At 44.0% G+C, this 19,362-nt stretch overlaps 1 protein-coding gene across 14 annotated transcripts in view; it reads right to left on the bottom strand.

The window, feature by feature from the left end:
- The window catches only part of LOC105026045 (LIM and calponin homology domains-containing protein 1), a 101,447-nt gene that overhangs the window by 28,164 nt on the left and 53,921 nt on the right, over positions 1-19,362 (bottom strand). For all 14 annotated transcript variants that reach the window (XR_002196601.2, XM_034291614.1, XM_020045212.3 and 11 more), the window contains exons 3-7: positions 17,980-18,049; positions 11,746-11,852; positions 7,194-7,224; positions 3,744-3,854; positions 1,766-1,967 (exon numbers count right to left, since the gene is read on the bottom strand). Coding sequence is in view for 13 of the 14 variants with exons in the window: in XM_034291614.1 (XP_034147505.1) it covers positions 1,766-1,967; positions 3,744-3,854; positions 7,194-7,224; positions 11,746-11,852; positions 17,980-18,049 (521 nt within the window). In the remaining variant the exon portion in view is untranslated. The remainder of the gene's footprint in view (positions 1-1,765; positions 1,968-3,743; positions 3,855-7,193; positions 7,225-11,745; positions 11,853-17,979; positions 18,050-19,362) is intronic.

Genomic DNA, 19,362 nt, shown 5'->3' with positions numbered 1-19,362 from the left:
GCTCTTCTGTGCATCCATACCCTTACAGTATGTCACTGAAGCCATTTTCCTCATAAGCAGTATATTTTGGTAAAATTCATCCCTAGCCTGTTGACCTGGTTGGAGTCATCAGCAGGGATCAGCCAGTGAAGTTGGAAATTCCACCCTCTTGACAAACTTAAAATGGGAGAGGCCATCAATGGCGACGTCCATACTGGAACATTATCCCCTCTAACCATCTCTATGGAAAACACTCACATTGTCTTCTACTTATTAAGTATCATCATATTGTGGAACATCGCTCAGAGTTGATGAAGTGTGAAAGAAAAAACATTGCTCTCTTGGAATATGTTGCAACCTATCATTCAAGACTATTATCTCCTCGCGGTGTTATCACTCAACACGTCTATTCAACAGGACCTTCAAAGTGACGTAACCCAGGGCAACATCTCTAAACAGTTGGCCTGAGGAAGCAACCGCACAAACCTGCCTTTGTAAAGATGTCAATAGCAGAGCCGGGCTGAGGTATCGGACACATTGCTAGATGATGTCATAGATATGAAACAGGAGAGGTTGGAAAGAGCCGATAGGGACAGCTAGTATCACATCAGCTGTCAGTGACTATTCTACCATGATTTCATGAGCAAAATGCATTATTAAAAGGCACAGAGTACTTTATATGAAAAGTCATGCTGTTGATGGACTACCACTTTATAGCTTTGCCCTGTGCTCTAACCTATACCACCACTGGTCTGGAATTGTTCAGATATTTTTGAACCTCCCAGATCTGTTATTGATAAAAAAAAACATTATCCTGGAATTGCAAGTGGCCCTACACAGTCAACCAAATCCCCAACAACAACCCCATTCTTTTAGTATAATTTTGGCAAAATCTTCCATTAACTACATTATGGCTGAGCAAATTGGCAAACAGAATAAAACTGGTGAGAATGAAAATATGCAGGGGGAAATCTATCCAAATTTGATTAATCTGGCAACCTCTCCTCTACTGTTTAGAAGAGTGTCCTACACTGAATATCCAATATACACTGAACAAAATTATAAACGCAAAACTTTTGTTTTTGCCCCCATTTATCATGAGCTGAACTTAAAGATCTAAGACTTTCTCTATGTACACAAAAGGGCCTATTTCTCTCAAATATTGTTCCATCCATCTCACAGATGTGGCATTTCAAGATGCTGATTAGACAGCATGATTATTGCACAGGTGTGCCTTAGGCTGGCCACAATAAAAGGCCACTCTAAAATGTGCACACCTGTGAGATGGATGGATTATCTCTGCAAAGGAGAAGTGCTCACTGACACAGATTTAGTAAGATTTGTGAACAATATTTGAGAGAAATAGGCCTTTTGTGTACATAGAGAAAGTCTTAGATCTTTGAGTTCAGCTCATGATAAAAGGGGGCAAAAACAAAAGTGTTGCGTTTGGTTTTGGAACTTGAAGTTCTGAAGTTAACCCCACTCAACTAAGTTAAAGGTAGGGGAAACTTGCGAATTGTAGCAATTGTTTTAAACAGGATATTGAGAACATTAGAACAGACCAGGACAAAGCTAGATATTTAGTCTCAGACAATACTACGGCCTACTGAAAGCAACAGTAATAGCGAGCCCTGTGTAACTACCACGTTAGCACTGCAATTGTAAAATATTTAGCGACACAAAGGTAGTCCGTCAACATAAATCTTCTTCAGTTTCCCTTGGTAGCGCAATAAGCATGTGACCTGTGTGCGCGGCGTGACCCTTCCCGGGGGTTCCATCGTCCTACCATCACTGCCGATGCCGCGGGCGACCGGTACGTCCGGCGAGGGAGTCTGTCTGGAGCGTGAGCCGAACGAGTCCAGGCTGTCGAAAGAGTCCTCCCGGCCGTGACGTGGCGGGGAGAGCGAATCGCTGCGCTCTGAGTCCCAGCAGTCGACGTAGCCGCTGTCCCGTATGCTGCGTTGTGGGCTCTCTGTGTCGTCTGCCTCCTAACACACCCACACACCCCCCCCCACCCACACACACACACACACACACACGCACGCATGAGAGGGCACAGGGACGGGCGTGGACGTGCACACAAACACAAAACATGCCCACGTTCGACGTCAAAACATTTGTTTCAAAACAGCCGTCAAAACATTCGTTTCGAGATCTCACCCGTTGCGATTCCCCCGACGCAGATGATTACATTTTGTTCCAATTGATATTCTACCTCTGTGAGTCCCTAAGCTGGGGCTGAGTAACCTCGCTGGTGGCCTCTCTGGTTCCCAGGGCTAAGGAAACACTCCTCCAGCCAGTGGAACTTCCTGGTCCAGCCCAATTTCTCGTTCCCTCTCCCACTCCTTTCCTGGCCCAAAGTTCAACAGGGCCCACACTTTCACTCCAGACTTTTCCCTCTCTCCTGCTCAGTCTCTTACACTGTCTGTTTCCCTTCTGCTCTCCCTCATACCTCCCCTTGGTTTCTCCCACCCCCTTCGCCCCCCTGCCTACAATCAACCCCCCCCCCCCCCCCCCCTCCCTCCTTGGATCCCTCCCTTAGGTCCCTGTTTTCGATACACAGTGGATGAGGACGCTGGAGTCCTGTTTAACTGATCTTGGGGTGGGGTGTGGTGATGGTATGGGTACAATGGCTTGCTTTGCTTTGAGTGTCAGTCCTGGCAGGGGGGGCTTCCTTACTGATTTGAATCAATCCTGTGAACCCTAAGATGAAACCTTAGCTCAGAAAAGAGCAGTTGACCCAGAGCTAACGTGTATGTAGACTTTTGTTTAAGTCAAGAATTAATACACCTCATCCTACTCTAGGAATGCGCTGACCATTGCCCTGACCAGCCTGCAGAGGGCCTACTGACCTGTAGAGAACTAACTGGCCATTTGAAAGATAAAGCTGCAGGCATTGACACACTATGGGCAGAGACCAGAAATGTGGAGGAAATAGCAGTAGGCTGGATTCCAACCCACTCAGCAGCAGTACATGTCTACACCTTAGGCCGCAAATTGACCATCAACTACTGATTTGCAACTGGTGCAGTGGCTCAACGTTAACCATCGACTATAGTCTTCGTCCACATCACGTTAATACCGTTCGAGCCTGGAACCATCACAACAGCTTAAGAACTTTCCCTAAATATCCTGTGTTGTCGTTTGACAGCATTTTCATGAACGTGTTGAATTTCCCCCTCGATTTGACGCCACCGCTACCCTGGCCCTAGTGCGGAACACAAAAGCATCTGCGAAAGCGCTCTAGGTCGGGTGGACATTTCTCAGTTAAGGAACAACACAGGAGAGACATCCCATTGAGGTAAGGGAGAAATCTGTATGGGGAAGGGGGGGGGGGGGGGGCTGCAACTACATCTCTATCCGCCTCTGGGGGACCGTAAAAAGTTCATAGGCATGACAGAAATTGGCTTTGGACGACAGGTGGAAGGCCTGAGATCATTGCTGGACGCAGAGGGAGAGAGGCGAGACAAAGCGCATTCTCTTCCAGTGATGACTCCCTGACGAGGGGAAGGAGTATAGGAGCCTCACCAGAGGAGTGGTTAAAACTCCTGAGGCAAGCTTGCATCATAACAGCCTAATGTTCGCCAAAGACAACATATGCTTTAGTTCAACAGGGCCTAATATTCCTAATACTACAGCAACAACAAAACTGCTAGCAAACCACCCTTCCCGGAATACAACACCCAACACTGCTAGAACTAGGATGCCAACAACTGCTAGCAAAGACTCGATGGCCACGCGCTTGCATTCTTCTCGGTACATACCTTTCGCATCTGTGACAGCAGGCCTTCAAACTCCTTCAGGTCCAGTGTGGGCCCGTTGTAGGAGGTGCAGCTGTTGGCAGCCCGACCCAGCCAATATATGGTTACTAGAACCTAAGCAGGAATTATTACAGTAGAGGACAAAAAAAGCCATTACATTCACTGTCATGTTATATTTAGTGGCAGTTCATTTGCAAATGACCCAGCCACACCACTGACCAACATTCTGGCAACACTAACAAGCAAAACAAATTCTGAGTGGTCTTATACAGAACAAAACCAACTGTTTTACTTGTCGACTAAATCTGGCAGAATTCCAATGCAAAATCGGCCTATGTTGATACGCTGGCAAAGCTAATATATTCCTGATCCTGAAAGCCTTTACGGTAGACATCATAACATTAACGCTAACGGACAGCAACATAAGCATTCTCCACCTCCTGAGAGCAATCAAATGTTCATTTCAAATGTCAGACTGTCTGAGCTCAAAGGACCCCTTTTTCAATTATCCAGAAAAATATACCAAATCGCAGAAGGCACATTTGGCAAGCTTGAATAAGAGTTTAAGCTAATGCTGACATATGTTGTGGACACATAAGTACAGTGCTGGCATATTCATTAAACTGGGCACGTTTTGCACATATCGTTTGGCAGATCTGCCAAGTGGTTTACGCATACACACCTTCAGGTAATTTCAACATGAAAAATTCTGAAATATTTGGTTGAGGCATTAATCTTTGAGATTTTAGCCTCCTATCCACTCAAAAAGACAGCTAAAATATAGCTGAACTTACAATGTCTTAGCATGCTCAGTTGGGCCCTTGAGAATTGCAGTAGTTGCTCATATAAGTTGCTTTGAATGAAAGCATTGGCTAAATTAGTGAAATGCAATTGCATAAGTACAACAGAATTCCTACAGGAAAAGAAACAATGGAGTTCGTCTCACAACAAAATGTGGTAATAGAGATAAAAATCCTAGTTAAGAGGTTCTCTAACAATGGTTGCTGCATGTAGATAAACTCTTCAATAGAGGGTGATAACCAGCCTGTGTTTTCTTCTAACATTAATTGTAACATTGAGGAACTGATTTTGTAGGGGTACAAATTACAAATATTTTTTACAAGGTTTGTTTATGGTCAAATTGGTTACTGGGACAACAATCCTCTGGTTGAAACTTCCTTTGCTTTGAGTTCAAGTTTTTTATTATGTTTTTATGGAATGTATATTGCATGTCACACTGTTGACAAGTTACCCTGAAACAATGTTGATTCAACAGGTTTCTGCTCACTGGAAGAGAACAGTTCCATCAATAAGGTGCTGTTCCTTTTGGTCCACTTTCAACTATATCACTGGAATTAGCCAGCTAGGTGTTGCTGTACAAACAAGACAAAACCATCCCATTGTCCTGATCCCCACACACAATGTTAACACACACCTAGCCTTCTCTCTTCCCATTACAATGTAATTAATGTAAATTTACTATGCTAGCATGCTAATTTAGATCCGACAGGCTTGTTTACTATTGCCGCTATACATCTCCCCTCACTCTGTGGACTCAGCAGTCTTCACTGACTGTATGGAGATCAAACATGCCCTTTCACATGGCAAGGAGAAACCGATCGATTTGCTGCTTTGTTTTCCTCTATCAACCTCAAATAGAATAGGAACCCTGGGGGATTTCTGTCATGAAACCAATTTGAATATCTAGTCCTGAGGGCTTTGTGGAATGTTTGTGGAATGAAAACATTACAAGCACACTCTTCAGATGTGCACATGATCCAGGCTTTATTACAAGCCATATACATCTATTATCCTAACATAGTGCAGTGTATCTAGAGGGCAAGACAGCATGAGCTGCCAGCAAAGAGATGCTGCACTGTATCTCCCCTGTAGCTTTACAACTGTGGTGTACAATTTAAAATCCACAACCTCTTGACAAATGTCCTACACTAAGACAGCAGCCCGTGCATACCTTTTAATTGCACAGATATTAAATGGATTATAGATTAAAGGAATGGCTAGATTGTTGGCAAGAAAAGTACTGACTCCAGATGATTCATTATTAAAAGGTGCACTATGATGACATGATCATTTATCTGAAATCTTTTTCCTGTTGAAAGGTCTGACCTTGAAAACAAATCCCAGGTTATTTGAACTTTGTAATAACTGTTTAATGACAACAGAATCATGTAGGTTTACAATCCATTTTGGCCCATAAACTTCCTTCAGGGTGAGTAACTGATGAACAAGTTGAACAACTTTAAAATTATCCTTTAACTAACAACCTACTAATATACATAACTACATTTACTGTAGCAAAACCTTGTGACAACATGTCAACATCATGTCAAAATGACAATGTACACAACGTGACCTAAAGCTACAACACCTTAAAAAGCTCTGAGGTCACGCTCTCTGTACGCTAGTCTTCTCTGATACATTTTTCTAAACCTGTCAAAATGAGTTCCTTCCGACATCAGACAATAACGTCTTTGTTTCACGGGAAAAGAAAAAAACACAATGGCATGCACACGACATACTCACTGAAACGTGCACTCCAACACATGCACCCACCCACCCACCCACACACACCACGTGACATCTGGTCCTGTGTGGCTCAGTCAGAAGGGCAAGACCCTTGAAACGCTAGGTTCTGTATGCCAGTACATGAAAAGAGGTAGGAAAACGCATGCATTTACAACAGTCAGTCACACTGGTTAAGAATATGCTGAATGACAGAAATCCCACACACAACATAACTTAGCAGCAGTCCGAAACTGAAACCAAGACATACAGAACAGATACTGTACTCCTGTGGCAGTTTAACATCACATGAGGCCAGAACAATTCCATCCTAGCCAAATCCAAGTGGTGTTTCTCAAACAATCCCAAAATACTCTGTCAGCTACCTACTGTTTCCAGTTTGAAAGGTCCTCTGTGTCTGAATAAAAATATATATTATTGAATGCTGCTGCCACTGCAGTTTGCTTAAAAGGCTACACTTCACAGTAGCGCTGTGCTAGCTTCTTCTGCAGCTGGGGTGACTTCACGGGATGTTCTCATGCACTGTGGAGTGAGTCTAACATGGCGTTTCAGTGTCCTTCGGCTGAAAAAGTGTCTGGGACAGATGTGGAGAACAGCTGCATATGTGAGACAGAATACAGTGCGCCGTGGCAAGCCGGGTCAGGTGGACACATCACATTTGTCACACCGCAGAGTGTGGCAATAGCGCCACGCTATCCCCATATAAAGCAGCAGGAACATGAGAGACTGACAGCAAGGGAGGGTCGGCGGATGGGCTAACAGAAGGAGAGGGATACGACGGAGACTCATACAGACACGAAGAGGAAGACACGACAAAACAAGATAAAACAAGGAGAGAAGCAGACATGCACACATACGTAATGTTAATGTACCAGATTTCCTGCACAGGCAAACAGAGGTGCCACTTACATTCTTCAGCTTCCTGCTGCAGTCTGCGAACCTGTGAAGAGAGACCAGGAGGGATGAACACACGGGTCACAGTGAAATGAGCATTCTTTGCTTGCACAGAAATAAATCCACAGAAGCGACGCTGTCGTTACGGAACGGCATACAGATGAAGTTGTGGAAATACCCGTCTGGACTAAGAGGGAGGGAGGACAGGGAAGAGGAAAGGCGGGTGGGCGGGAGGAAGGCGCGGCAGAGAGAATGAGGCAGAGCGGGAGGAGGGGAGAGAGAGTGGTTGCAAAAGAGAAAATACTGGTGTTTGATCTTCAAACTCTATTCTGACTGATGCAGCCCGAATCTTGTTTGGATGTTGTTATGTTCAAGAGGCTACGGGCAAAGAGAGATGAGAGTGCACTTCAATCACTCTATCACACAAATGTATTTCATTTTCTTTCTCTTACGCACTGATGCAGGGGAGGGGAGAGACAGACATAGATGTGTGTAGATGTATGTCTGTAAGTTTGTGTGAGAGAGACACAGTGTGTTACTGATTTACTATCTTAGTGAGGTTTTCATTAAGGACAATCATGTCCAGTCTTCGGTTTGACAAAAGGCTTTGAAGGGTAGGAATATTAGTTCATTTTAATGGTACTAAATTGCAGGTCCTCATCTTGATATTAAAACCTACATGAGTGTGCGTGAGTGAGCCTCCGTTTTTGTTGTTTACACGTTCCCGCATGAACGTGTAGGTAAGTCTTCAGCAGAGGTCATAGGTCAACCCTGTGGGCCCGTGCAGCAGCCACACACTGTTCCCTGTTGTAATGACCTTTACAGGTCATCAAGGGGTTAAAAGTGATTTGAAAGTACTGGCGTGAGTGAGGTTATTACCGAACCGTCAGTGAAATGACTCATGTCCAGATTGCTGGTAGGTGGAAGCGTTTTCATGTGAGAAATTACACACTTTCAGACAATGTGTCTGTTCACAACTTACTTTCACATGACGGTTACATTGACATTTTTTCATTGAAATCATTTAGCAAATTACAGTTAGTGCATACACCTAAAGATACCTAGGTGGGACGGCCACAAAACTCAGTAGTATGCCTTGCTGAACAAAGTAGCTCTCAATATAGTCAGTACAGAATGCAGCGAAATAAATGATCAATCGCAAGCATTAGTTCACCAATGGAAATAGTGGTGGGGGGGATGCATGTGTGGGGTGTTAAGTTACGTGAAATACTCATTAAAAAGGGTGAGAACACATTCCCATCAGCAACCTCTAGGGGACAGTGTGCGGGTTGAACGGGCCAACTGAGCATGGTCCGGTAGTCAATACACTAGGAACAATACTGGTTGCTCTTGGGACAGGTGCCAAGGGAATATGTAGACTGGGCAATCCATATGCCATATGGATCAAAGCACACTTGTTTTGGGGTTCTGTGGTGATTTGTTGATCCAACATTACTCCCAACCCAGGCTGGGCCCTTGTTTGGTTTCAAAAGCTATTGACGATCAATATCACCAATTAGTTTTTAAAAAAAGGCTCTAGATCAGGGCTGTTCAGTCCTGGTCCTGGAGATCAACCATCTTGTGGGTTTTCTGTCCAACTCCAGTTGTGACTAACCTGACTTAGCTTTTCATCCAGCTCATTATTAGAATCAGGTGGGCAAAATTAGGGTTGGAAAGAAAGCCTAGAGAGTGGTAACTCTCCAGGAACAGGATTGAGCAGCCCTGCTCTTAGGCACGAGATTTGGAAGATTTCGGTTTGTTCTCATTTCTGCCAGCTTTCGATAGAGACATGTAAATGTGATCCTTTTCACATTGTACACACCTCCCCCTGGGAGCAACAGATTTATTGGTTGGCAACCAATTACTAATATCTGATTCAGCAGAGAGGAGGAAGGGGGAGTACTGTGTGTGTGTGTGTGTGTGTGTGTGTGTGTGTGAGTGAGTGAGTGAGTGAGTGAGTGTGTGAGTGTGTGAGTGAGTGAGTGTGTGAGTGTGTGAGTGAGTGTGAGTGTGTGAGTGTGTGTGTGTGTGTGTGTGTGAGTGTGTGAGTGAAGGATATTGAAAAGAAAGGAAAAATAGAGGCAAAACCAAGAAGCCAGCAGGGCACGTCAGAGGGCGTCTCAGTTTCCACTCCTCCCTCTACTCCTCCCCCTCCCTCTCCTCCAACACAAGGTCCCTGTGTCATTTCATCTTCCTCCCTTTCTTACCATCCTCTTGCTTGACTAGGCAAAAAGAGAAACTGGTCTGTTGTCCCTGCCACATTACCTTGCTTACCACATCTTAATCCTTCCACAGAAAGCAGGCAGCACAGACTCGACTGTGAGATTGCAGCCTGTCAATACGCCTCGCTCTGTTTCTCTCTAGTTGTAACTCTTTCGTTCTCCATTCATTACTCTCTTTTTCCCTCACTCTCATCTGTCTGCCTGTCTGTCTCTCTCCATGTCTGTCTGTCTCTCCCACCCACCACCCTCCCTCTCATTTCAATTGCATCTCAAATGTCTTTATTGACATGGAAATGGTGTCTACATTGCCAAAGCAAATCTCTCCATCACTCTCCCTCAAACATTCTCTTTCAACCTGTAATTTATCTTGTGAATGGATCTGTTTCCATCAACTGATGGTACAGGGGACATATTTCATCCTAACGCACACGCAGCGCTAACGCACACGCACACACTAGCAAGCATAGAAGCACCTGCAAGCCAGACAGTCATGCATGCATGCAAGACTAGTGAGTAAGGAAATCAAATGGTATTCCTTAAAGCTACAACTGCACTGTTCAAGGAATCATGTCACAACAGAACCATTGAAGCAAATCATGGGACCAGTTTTGTTTCACATTGTCCTGTCACTATTCTTCTCGCTCACTCCCTTTTGCATTATTTCTCTACTCATCGGTCTCTTTCTCCATCTATCTCTCTGTATATCTGTTTCTCTCCATGTCTCTCTGCCTGTTACATTACAATTTAAAGGGCTTCATTTGCATGGTAAAACTTTGTTAATATTGCCAAAGCGAGTGGGGAGAAAAAAACACGGTTCTATCGTACAAGTATTTAGACCCCTAGACTCTCCCCACATTTGAGGGAAGGGAATCCTGCGGACAACTTACCCAGTAGAGGGGTACATGGTGAAGAGATAATTAACCACAGGTGACATGAGTTAACTGTTGTCTTGTGCTGAGTGTTGTTGTATTGGCGGTCATTGTTTAGCTTTTTCCTAGGTCACAGCTTATTCCGGCAGCAAGGTGGTCTAGTGGCTAGGGCCTCTGCCTAGGGAACCACCAACACTTCCCAATGCCCTACCGCCAAGATGAAAGGCCCTTGACCATTTGGTTTGGCCGGGGTGTCAATTCTAGGAATTTGTATGTGTTCCAAACTTCTTCCATTTATGAATGATCGAGGCCACTGTGTTCTTGGGGACCTTCAATGCTGCAGAATTCCTTTGGTAACCTTCCATCTGTGCTACGGCACAATCCTGTCTTGGTTGTTGCTCTGACATGCACTGTCAACTGTGGGACCATATATAGACAGGTGTGTCCCTTTACAAACTATGTCCAATCAATAGAATCAATGTGGGCTCAAATCAAGTTGTAAAAAAACACCTAAAGTATTATCAATGGAAACAGGATGCATCTGAGCTCAGTTCCAAGCGTCAGGGCAAAGGGTCTGAATACACATGTAAATTAGATATTTCTGGTGGGTTTTTTTTTGTATACAATTGCCAAAAAAATCTAGGGTTCATTCTTTTTGGTCACTATTGGGTATGGTGTGTAGATTCACAAGAAAAAAAAAACGCTTGTAACGTAATGATGTAACGTTAAACTGTGGAAAAAGGGAAGGGTTCTGAAAACTTTCTGTAAGAATATTATATTAAAAAGCAACAGTGAATACAAACATTTCTATGTCTTTTTAATAACTGACTGACAAAGCAGTCCTGGCATAGGGACAGTTGCTGGGCAACATGAGTCCATGAATAACAGCTACGACATCACGCTCTCCAATTGTAGCCTCCAGTCGTTTGGACAATGACTAGTTGTGCCCAACCGATACTGCTTTGTCACCGGTGCATACCGGAGAGTGATGTGGTATTCCAAGAACTGAAACGATAATTTCTTTTTGATTTTTCGTGCTGACATGTAGATAAGAGATGTACTCAGAAACGCTCCTTTTTAAATGTTGTACCTGAACCAGTCTAAAGTCTACCTGGATGTGTTGGTGTCTCTGGCCACAGCCCACCAGTTCCAAATGAAATTTTTGAATATCTTTAGAAACAAAGTGGCCTTAGTGTACTGTTATAATCTCCTCCCGGCACAGCCAGAGCAGTACGGGCCACCGACCGGAGCTCAGCTCCCCTTTGGGTTTCCGTTCCCTACTTACCTCCCTATTCAAACTTCTGATTGCTTGCTCTTTGAGAGCTTAGTCTGGGTGGAAGAATTTTTGTGACAACTGCTAATGAAAAAACAGATGCCTTTAAATTTATTAGCATTGTAAACAGAATGTAAATGTAGACTTGCAGGCAGACAGACAAGCTGACAGAGGGACAGACAGGCGGGTGTGGGGTGTCTTACTTGGCGTTTGGGCGTGTGGACGCGACCTGCAGGTCCCCAGGGTCAAACAACTGCGAGCCCTTCAGCCCCAGCTCCTCACAGCCACGCAGGAAGACACTCAGGTTGTCCTGGATGGAGAGACAAGACAACCACTTTGACGTCGGTCAATCCTCTTGTTGAAGTGCCCGCTGCATGCGCTCATACGTGCTAACGCCCCATAGGCAGCTGGTGGCAACATAATTGGGGAGGAATGTAATCGGTTGAATGTAATGGCTGCAATGGAATGGATGGAACCTTATAAAAAACACCCCAACTCGTTGTTTTCATGTGATTCATACCACTCCATTCCAGCCATTAATATGAGCTGTCGTCCCCACAACCAGCCTCCTGTGAAACATGAATGCACACCGACATACAGTACCTCAGAAAAGTAGAAAACACAGTTCCCTCAAAGGCAGGAATATGATCCCAAGGCTGTTTGTCCGTAGCGTTCTGCTCGTTGAACAACTCGCCTTCTCTCAACCGATTCCCTCCTCAAGTTAACCTTACACTCATTCTCCCCGGTCTCAAACTTGTTTTCCGTCCGATTTGAGCTCACAGAATTTCCCTCGTCAGTATTTCCCCCCGTATCTATGTGTCTCTTTCACTCTCTCGGTTTCCTTCTTCCCCTGTCCCTCGCTCCTATAAAGAGCGTGCCAGGTGGCTTTTGTTTCTGTTGGTGCAACCTGACCCTGTTAGGGCTCCTGTCTCCTACTCCTCTCTGGTTCCCAGGCTCTTTTACCTCTATTCTCTGTCCCTTTAAATGCCCACCCATCCACCCGCCCATAAACACACCCACCCACAACCAAAATCCTAAAATGTATGTCCATTCTGAAATCCAAGAATGATCTTCAAGCACAGTACAAGACAAAACCAAGAAAATTACAATCTTTTTGCTATTTGTCCGACTGGCTATGCAACAGCCATTAAAAATGTGCATTGAGTTGGCAAAAGACTCGCCAATCATTGATGGCAATTAAGTAAATATAGTAGGCCTATCATTAACCAGAAACTATGAACCACAGCTGAGTTGCATTGGATGCCGTTCCAGATTAAAAGTCTGCTGTAGGGATGGCTGAATGTAATGTCGTGGGGGGGTGGGGTTGGCGATGAAAAGGATGGAAAGGATTAAGGTCAAGACCATTTAAATACAGAAGGGAGATGGCCAAACGAATCTAGTAATGTCCAGCAGATTCCAGTTAAAAATAACACTTAGACCACAGAGGTCTGGCACAAGAGGGATTTGAAAACAACAGTTTATTTTTTTTGTTGGACACCGTGGAGACATTGTGAAATTTACAACTGTGAGAAACAGTTGGGTTACACATACTAATTACAATTACTAATGTACTTTTAACTAATGGACTAATCAATCAGTTGATCAATAAGTATGTTGTATAAGGTGCACTTCAGGGTTCTGCTATACATTAGCCAGCAGTTGTAAAAGTGGTGCTAAAGAGCCAATGAGGGGATACGATGGCTTAAAAGACAACAAAGCACAAGGCAGACAGTATGTCAATCTCCAGAGCCAGAGAGGGGGCTCCCCTTCAGTGGATAGTGGCAGTTGTGTGACTCTTGAGAGAAAAGACGCTCAAAAAAAGCATTGCGATCACTGCAATATCTGTGGTACTGCTCGTGGCAACATCATTAAAGTCAGTCAACCTTTAGAACAGTCAGGGAATAGTACAGCATGAGCCCCAAAGGCATACGAGTGCCAGCTGTTGCATCATTCTCAGCATTTTCCCATAACTAGCTACTAGCTAACCTTGTCCACTCAAGAGAGCAATGAAACTGGAGGACGAGAAAGGATAAACAAAAACAGAAAAACTGAAACAATAGCTCCGGACGGCCTAAGCACACCATCACTGACAGCCGCCGTCCTCAAACCCAACAACAAAATTCCTTCGTTTTGTCAGTCTTCAAACAACAAGTTGTCTGATGCCAAAAACAATACATAAACATAAACAAACAAGGCTCTAGCACAGGTTCAGACAGGGTCAAGAGTAGTGAGCGGGATAGTAAAACAGACAAGGGTGTGTGTGTGGGCATGCGTGTGCGCACACCCACGTGTGTGTAGTTGCGAGTGTGCTGATGTAGTGTGTGTGTGTGTGCGCGTGCGTGCCTTAAAGAGACATCCACATAATTTAATTTAGCATTTTTGGGGAAATAAGACAGTATATCCCCCAAAATGCTAAAGCAGAAAAACAAATAAAAGAAGATTCACACAAAATTTATATGAAGCAATATGAAGCATTAGATAGTAAATGTTCTTGTGAAATTACTTGAAGTTACTGGAATTACACGTAGAAATCTCCACTATGGTGCTGAACCAATACTTTTCTTGCTGGATTCCAGAGGCTTGTGTGTGTGTGTGTGTGTGTGTGTGTGTGAAGGGGGTAACAGCATCTCACCCATTAAAACCCAGAAACATCACCTAGAGCACTGAGACTAAGCCAAGAGAGTCGAGTGTCTCACAAACTTGTTACAGATTCCAACCTCAGAGTCGCTGTCAATAATTACACCGAAACAGTGTTGTGATTTACCAGGCAGTACCATGACTAGGTTTCTGCAGCTACACAGTGGGATGCACATCTCCAATGTTTATCCGTCTCTGAGTTGGGAACACTGAAACCCCTTTTAAACTTTTGACCTATGAATTGGATTCGGGTCTCTACCTAACAACCAGCCAGCTACTCAGTCCGGTCACCCACTAAGCTAGCTAGCTGGTCCAGTCACTCACTCAGCTAGCCAGGTGTGGTCCGGAGCTTTTGTGAGGCTTTTGCTCAAACTGAGTTTCCAAGGTACCCGGAGCAGAGGCACCAATTGACCTGTGAAATATTCAGCGCTTCGTTATGCATCCCGTCCACCCTGATTACACAACAGTGAATTCCACAGAGAGCCATTTTCCCATTAGCTGTAACAGGAAAGGGAAGGAAGGGGGGGCAACACAGTCGGGTCTGTGTTTCATTATGATGGCTGAGATAAGACCCGTCCCTTGTTTATGCCTGTATCGCCATCGTAATCACACTCGGGCCAGTGTGCGTGTGTGTGAGACTTACAGCTGCACTTAAACACCTGCTGCACGAACTCAGGTACCCAGAACAGGCAACTGAAGGTTCTCAGTTGCAAAAGACTCAACGGGTGAATTCAGTCGTATGGCCTTGCCATAAAACACTGAGTGCGCAAGTGCACGAGAGTTCAAGGTAACACCACTATGTGGCTTTATTAGCGTGTCCTGAGCAAGGAGTGAAGGACACACCTAGACCCTTAAAGGGGAAATGCTGTTTCTTGCACCTTGGTGAGTGGTCTCTGCAGGACGAGAATGACTAAATCTATCAGTGATATTTGTGTTTTCTGCTCGTGAAATGTTAGGGAAGGCTTTGAGGGAGTAATCACACTCAAAAGACCAGCTGCTGTGAAATGGAGCTTGCCTCCCCGTGGCGATTTCAGAGTGATTAGCTTCGTTATGGTGGCCTCTTCCCCGTCCTGTTCTCTCTCCCACCCAGCCCGTTTCTCTGGGGACCAGCGGCGTTCGGGGCAGCTTGGCTGGTGTCCTTCCCTCTCTTAGCCTTCGGGTGCTTCCTCCTCATCCTCTCCAAATCTTTTGCTTTCTCCCACCAGACTGTTCCCCAGGAGCCCCTTTATGAATGCCCAGACGAGGTCCAGATGGGATGCAGCCTGGCGGATGCGGGGCTGAACCTGCTTGCTGCCCCTGTAAGGTTCCCAGAACTTTCCAGCCTTTTTTTTGGGCCACTGGTGCAATGCAGATGTAGCGGGCGGCTGCCGGAAATGCAGCTAGATTGAAACCCTGAACCTTGTCTCCTTCTTTTCTTAAATAAATACAAAAAGTTGACTGGCGTGGCAAAGACAGAAAACTAAATATTTAACTGGTGAACATTGGACGGCAAAGTAGCTCTTTCACTTTGCAAATGTATAATATTCCATTGTATTGTATATAAAAAAAATGGAAGAATCCAGGGTTTAATTGCCAGCGTTCGTTAAAATGCAGAGGAGGCTTGTTTGGCGGCAATTAGAGACGCCGCTTGATAAGAGAGGACGGAGAGAGAAGAGACGCCAGGCCAAACCAAACTTCCTTCAAAACAGTCCAGCTGAAGCCTAAGACTGCTGCTCCTAGCCAATGATGTACTTTAAATTCACTCTCTGGGGCCTCGCTCTCATCCAACTGCTTTCTCTCAATGGCACACTCAACATCTCCAATTTCCTTCTCTCCTTTTCACCAGTTGAGCTGTCCTCTCATCCTTTCATCATCTACTCTACCCATCATTGTCTTTGTGAGCCTCTTCATTGCCATTCTTCATAACTTCTGCATTCTTTCCTACAGCCTTCAAACTGCAAGCAGAGTCCAATACAAAGACCAGAGACAATGGGATCGAGCCACATGGAGCTGGGAGATTAAGATGAAGTAAACCAGACACTGGTCTTGGGTCAGCTTTGCATTCTGACACTGTAATGATTTGAGAGGGACAAGTTGATAGATCTGTACTTAGGGAAATTCACGATGGAGGCAAAGCAGCCAATAAACACTGCTCATAATTTGTGTAGCCCAAGGAACTCTGGTTAAGTTCTCCCCCTTGAGGGAACAACAGGAACACTATTGATATCATGAGAGGGGAGGGAGAGCGGAAGGCTGGAGTGACCGGAGGCTTAGGGGCATATCGAGCAACGCCCTCTGAGACAACACGAGGTGGATACATTAGAAGGTCCAAGCTACTGTTCTGTAAAAGACCAATGTAATGGGGGAAGTGCACAGGGTGACCTTTCACCTCTTCGCCTCTTTATTAACTTTCAAAGACAGACTTGTTTTTATTCCCAGGCCTTCATCCTGAAGGAGGGTGCTTGTCCATGCAAGACCCGTTATTGGTTTATCATGAAAGACCAAGGCTTGTATTTCACAATAGTAAGTCAATTTGGGAAGGATCATAATGACATCTAGTCAAGTTTATATGCATTATAATAAAATACAGTTCTCTTTCATGAAATACAGTTTGATAATGTTAAAGGCCACTAACGCATAAGATATTGAATTGAAAAATGAACACCACTAAATTGCCAGATTGGTCTCGTGTCCCTGCGTATTCAGCATGATCGTTTTATTGTTTAGAACTGACCACAGCCCCGTGCTAGAATGTCTGGTTTTTCCAGTTTTTCCTTCACTCACTGAATCAAAGCAGACAAACTAAAGGAGAGAGCTGAGGAAGAAGAGAGCTGAACAAAGAGAACTGAAAGAGAGCTGAAAAAGGAGAGAACTGAAAAGGAATAAAGCTGAAAGATTAAAAAGCAGAGAAAGAACAAGAGAAGAACAGAGAAACTGAAAGGAGAGGGAAAATGCTTTGAGAGGGAGAGCGAGACAGCGAGTGATGCACTCCACGGAATGCTTAAAATCAAAAAATGAGGCAGCTCCCTTTAAGTTTGTGTCCTCTCTTCTCCTTTGATATTGGACTGTACATGAGGAGCTGGAAATACCATTTCCACAAGCTTCATGAAAGACATGCTGCAATTAGTTGTGGGAAGACTTTTTTTCTCACTGGTTAGAAGGGTCACACCCCCTCTGTCTTCTGGCATACTGAAGTACAACTGTATGTACACTATGGAGAAAGACAAACACACATTTATTTTTCCATCCTTGTGGGGAAAAAACAATGTTCCCTATTCCCTAGCCCTAAACCTTACCATTACCCTAAACCTAACCTTTATGCTTAAACATAACCCTGCCATACATCTAACCATAACTTTAACCAGTAATGCCAAAACATGAAAGTACCCCCAACTGTAACACCATGCTCAAGTGCCAGTTTTTCCCAAAACTTAACCCCTGAGTCAGGAACTGCCTTTCCCCAAGTGGGGACCTGCCAGAAAACCTTGAGGAATGGACGTTTCAGTTTTTCAATCTCTGTGGGGAAATCTGGTCCCTACAAGTACACATAAGTGTGGGCCACGGACACATGCTGAGCTGCTAATTGAATACTGCTGCAGGAGGTTTGCACCCTTTCATTGTTCCCAGCTGTTTGACAGACAGAGCTTTGGAAGAACTGTCCTCTTATAGTCTGGGAATTCATACAGTGTTTCTTTCTCGTTTCTCTGTGTCGAACAGACTGTCTATTGTCAGGAAACAGCTAGATGTACAGTAGGAGGATGGGGTGGGATGATGGGAGGGTGGAGAAGACAGAGACGGAAGGAGAGGGATGGGTCACTCACCAGGCCAGCAATCGGAGTGGGTAATCTGTTGATTTTCTTCACCAAGCCAGGTTTGATGGAGCTCAACAACCTTAGACAGAAAGATAGAGAGAGGGAAGGAGGACAAGCGTTTTGTTTAATGATAGAGGGAGTAATATTATAAGCTAAATCTCCTGATAATCATAAATCTAACGATTTTCATGTAGGTAGGAGAAAGCAGGAGAGTAAAAAAAAAAAAGAGCAAGCCAGACAAAGACCCAATGTTGGTTAAATTTTTTTAAATAAACAAATAAATTAATAAATGAATTTCCTTTAAGAAAAAATGTAATACAGAACCCTCAGGTTGTAAGCCAAGTGTCTCCACGGCGGTTGTCTTAGGAGTTCACTTAACACACACAGGATATTATAAATGGACTACAACAATATGTTTAATGTTTTAATAATTCTGAAGCAAATTAGTATACAATAATAATAAAATTAATCTGGGTGCAGTTCGCTAATAAGAGTTTGGGGTGAAAATGTACAAAAATCAAGTGGAAGTATTAAATACATTTACAAAAAAAACATTAATACTTCTCTCTTTGATTTTGGTTTCATAAAACAACCCTGTTTCCAAAAAATTGTGACGCTGCGTAAAATGCTAATAAAAACAGAATGCATAATCCTTGTTTAATTAAAAATAGTTCAAAGACAACATATCAAATGTTAAACACAGGTACAATGTTATTGTTTAATTTGATGCCAGCATCATGTTGCAAAAAAGTTGAGACAGGAGCATGTTTATTACTGCATTGCATCTCCTCTTCTTTTAACAACACTGTAAGCATTTGGAGACCAACTGATGTAGTTTTGAAAGTGAAATATTTCCCATTCTTGCTTAATACAAGATTTTAGCTGCTCAACTGTTCAGGGTCTCCTTTGGTGTATTTTCCTTTTCATAATTCACCAAATGTTTTCAATGGGTGACAGATATGGAAGGCAGGCAGGCCAGTTTAGCACTCAAACTCTTTTACTACAGAGCCATGCTGTTGTAATACGTAGAGTATGCGGTTTGGCATTGTCTTGCTGAAATAAGCAAGGTCTTCCCTGAAAAAGACGTTGTCTGGATGGAGCATATGTTCCTCCCATACCTGTATATATAGTTCAGAATTAATGGTGCCTTCACAGATTTGCAAGTCACCCACGCCATGTGCACTAATGCACCCCCATACTATCACGGATGTTGGCTTTTAAACTGTGCACTGAAAACAAGCCAGGTGGTCCCTTTTCTTTTTAGCCTGGTGTGCAATGTGTCCATGATTCCCAAACATTATTTCAAATTTAGATTTTTCAGACCACAGGACAGTTTTCCACTTCACCTCAGTCAATCTTAAATGGGCTCAGGCCCAGAGAATGCAGCAGTGT

The sequence above is a fragment of the Esox lucius genome, chromosome 4, assembly GCF_011004845.1.
Source record: "Esox lucius isolate fEsoLuc1 chromosome 4, fEsoLuc1.pri, whole genome shotgun sequence".
NCBI lineage: Eukaryota > Metazoa > Chordata > Actinopteri > Esociformes > Esocidae > Esox > Esox lucius.
This window is presented reverse-complemented; position numbering and strand designations above follow the sequence as displayed.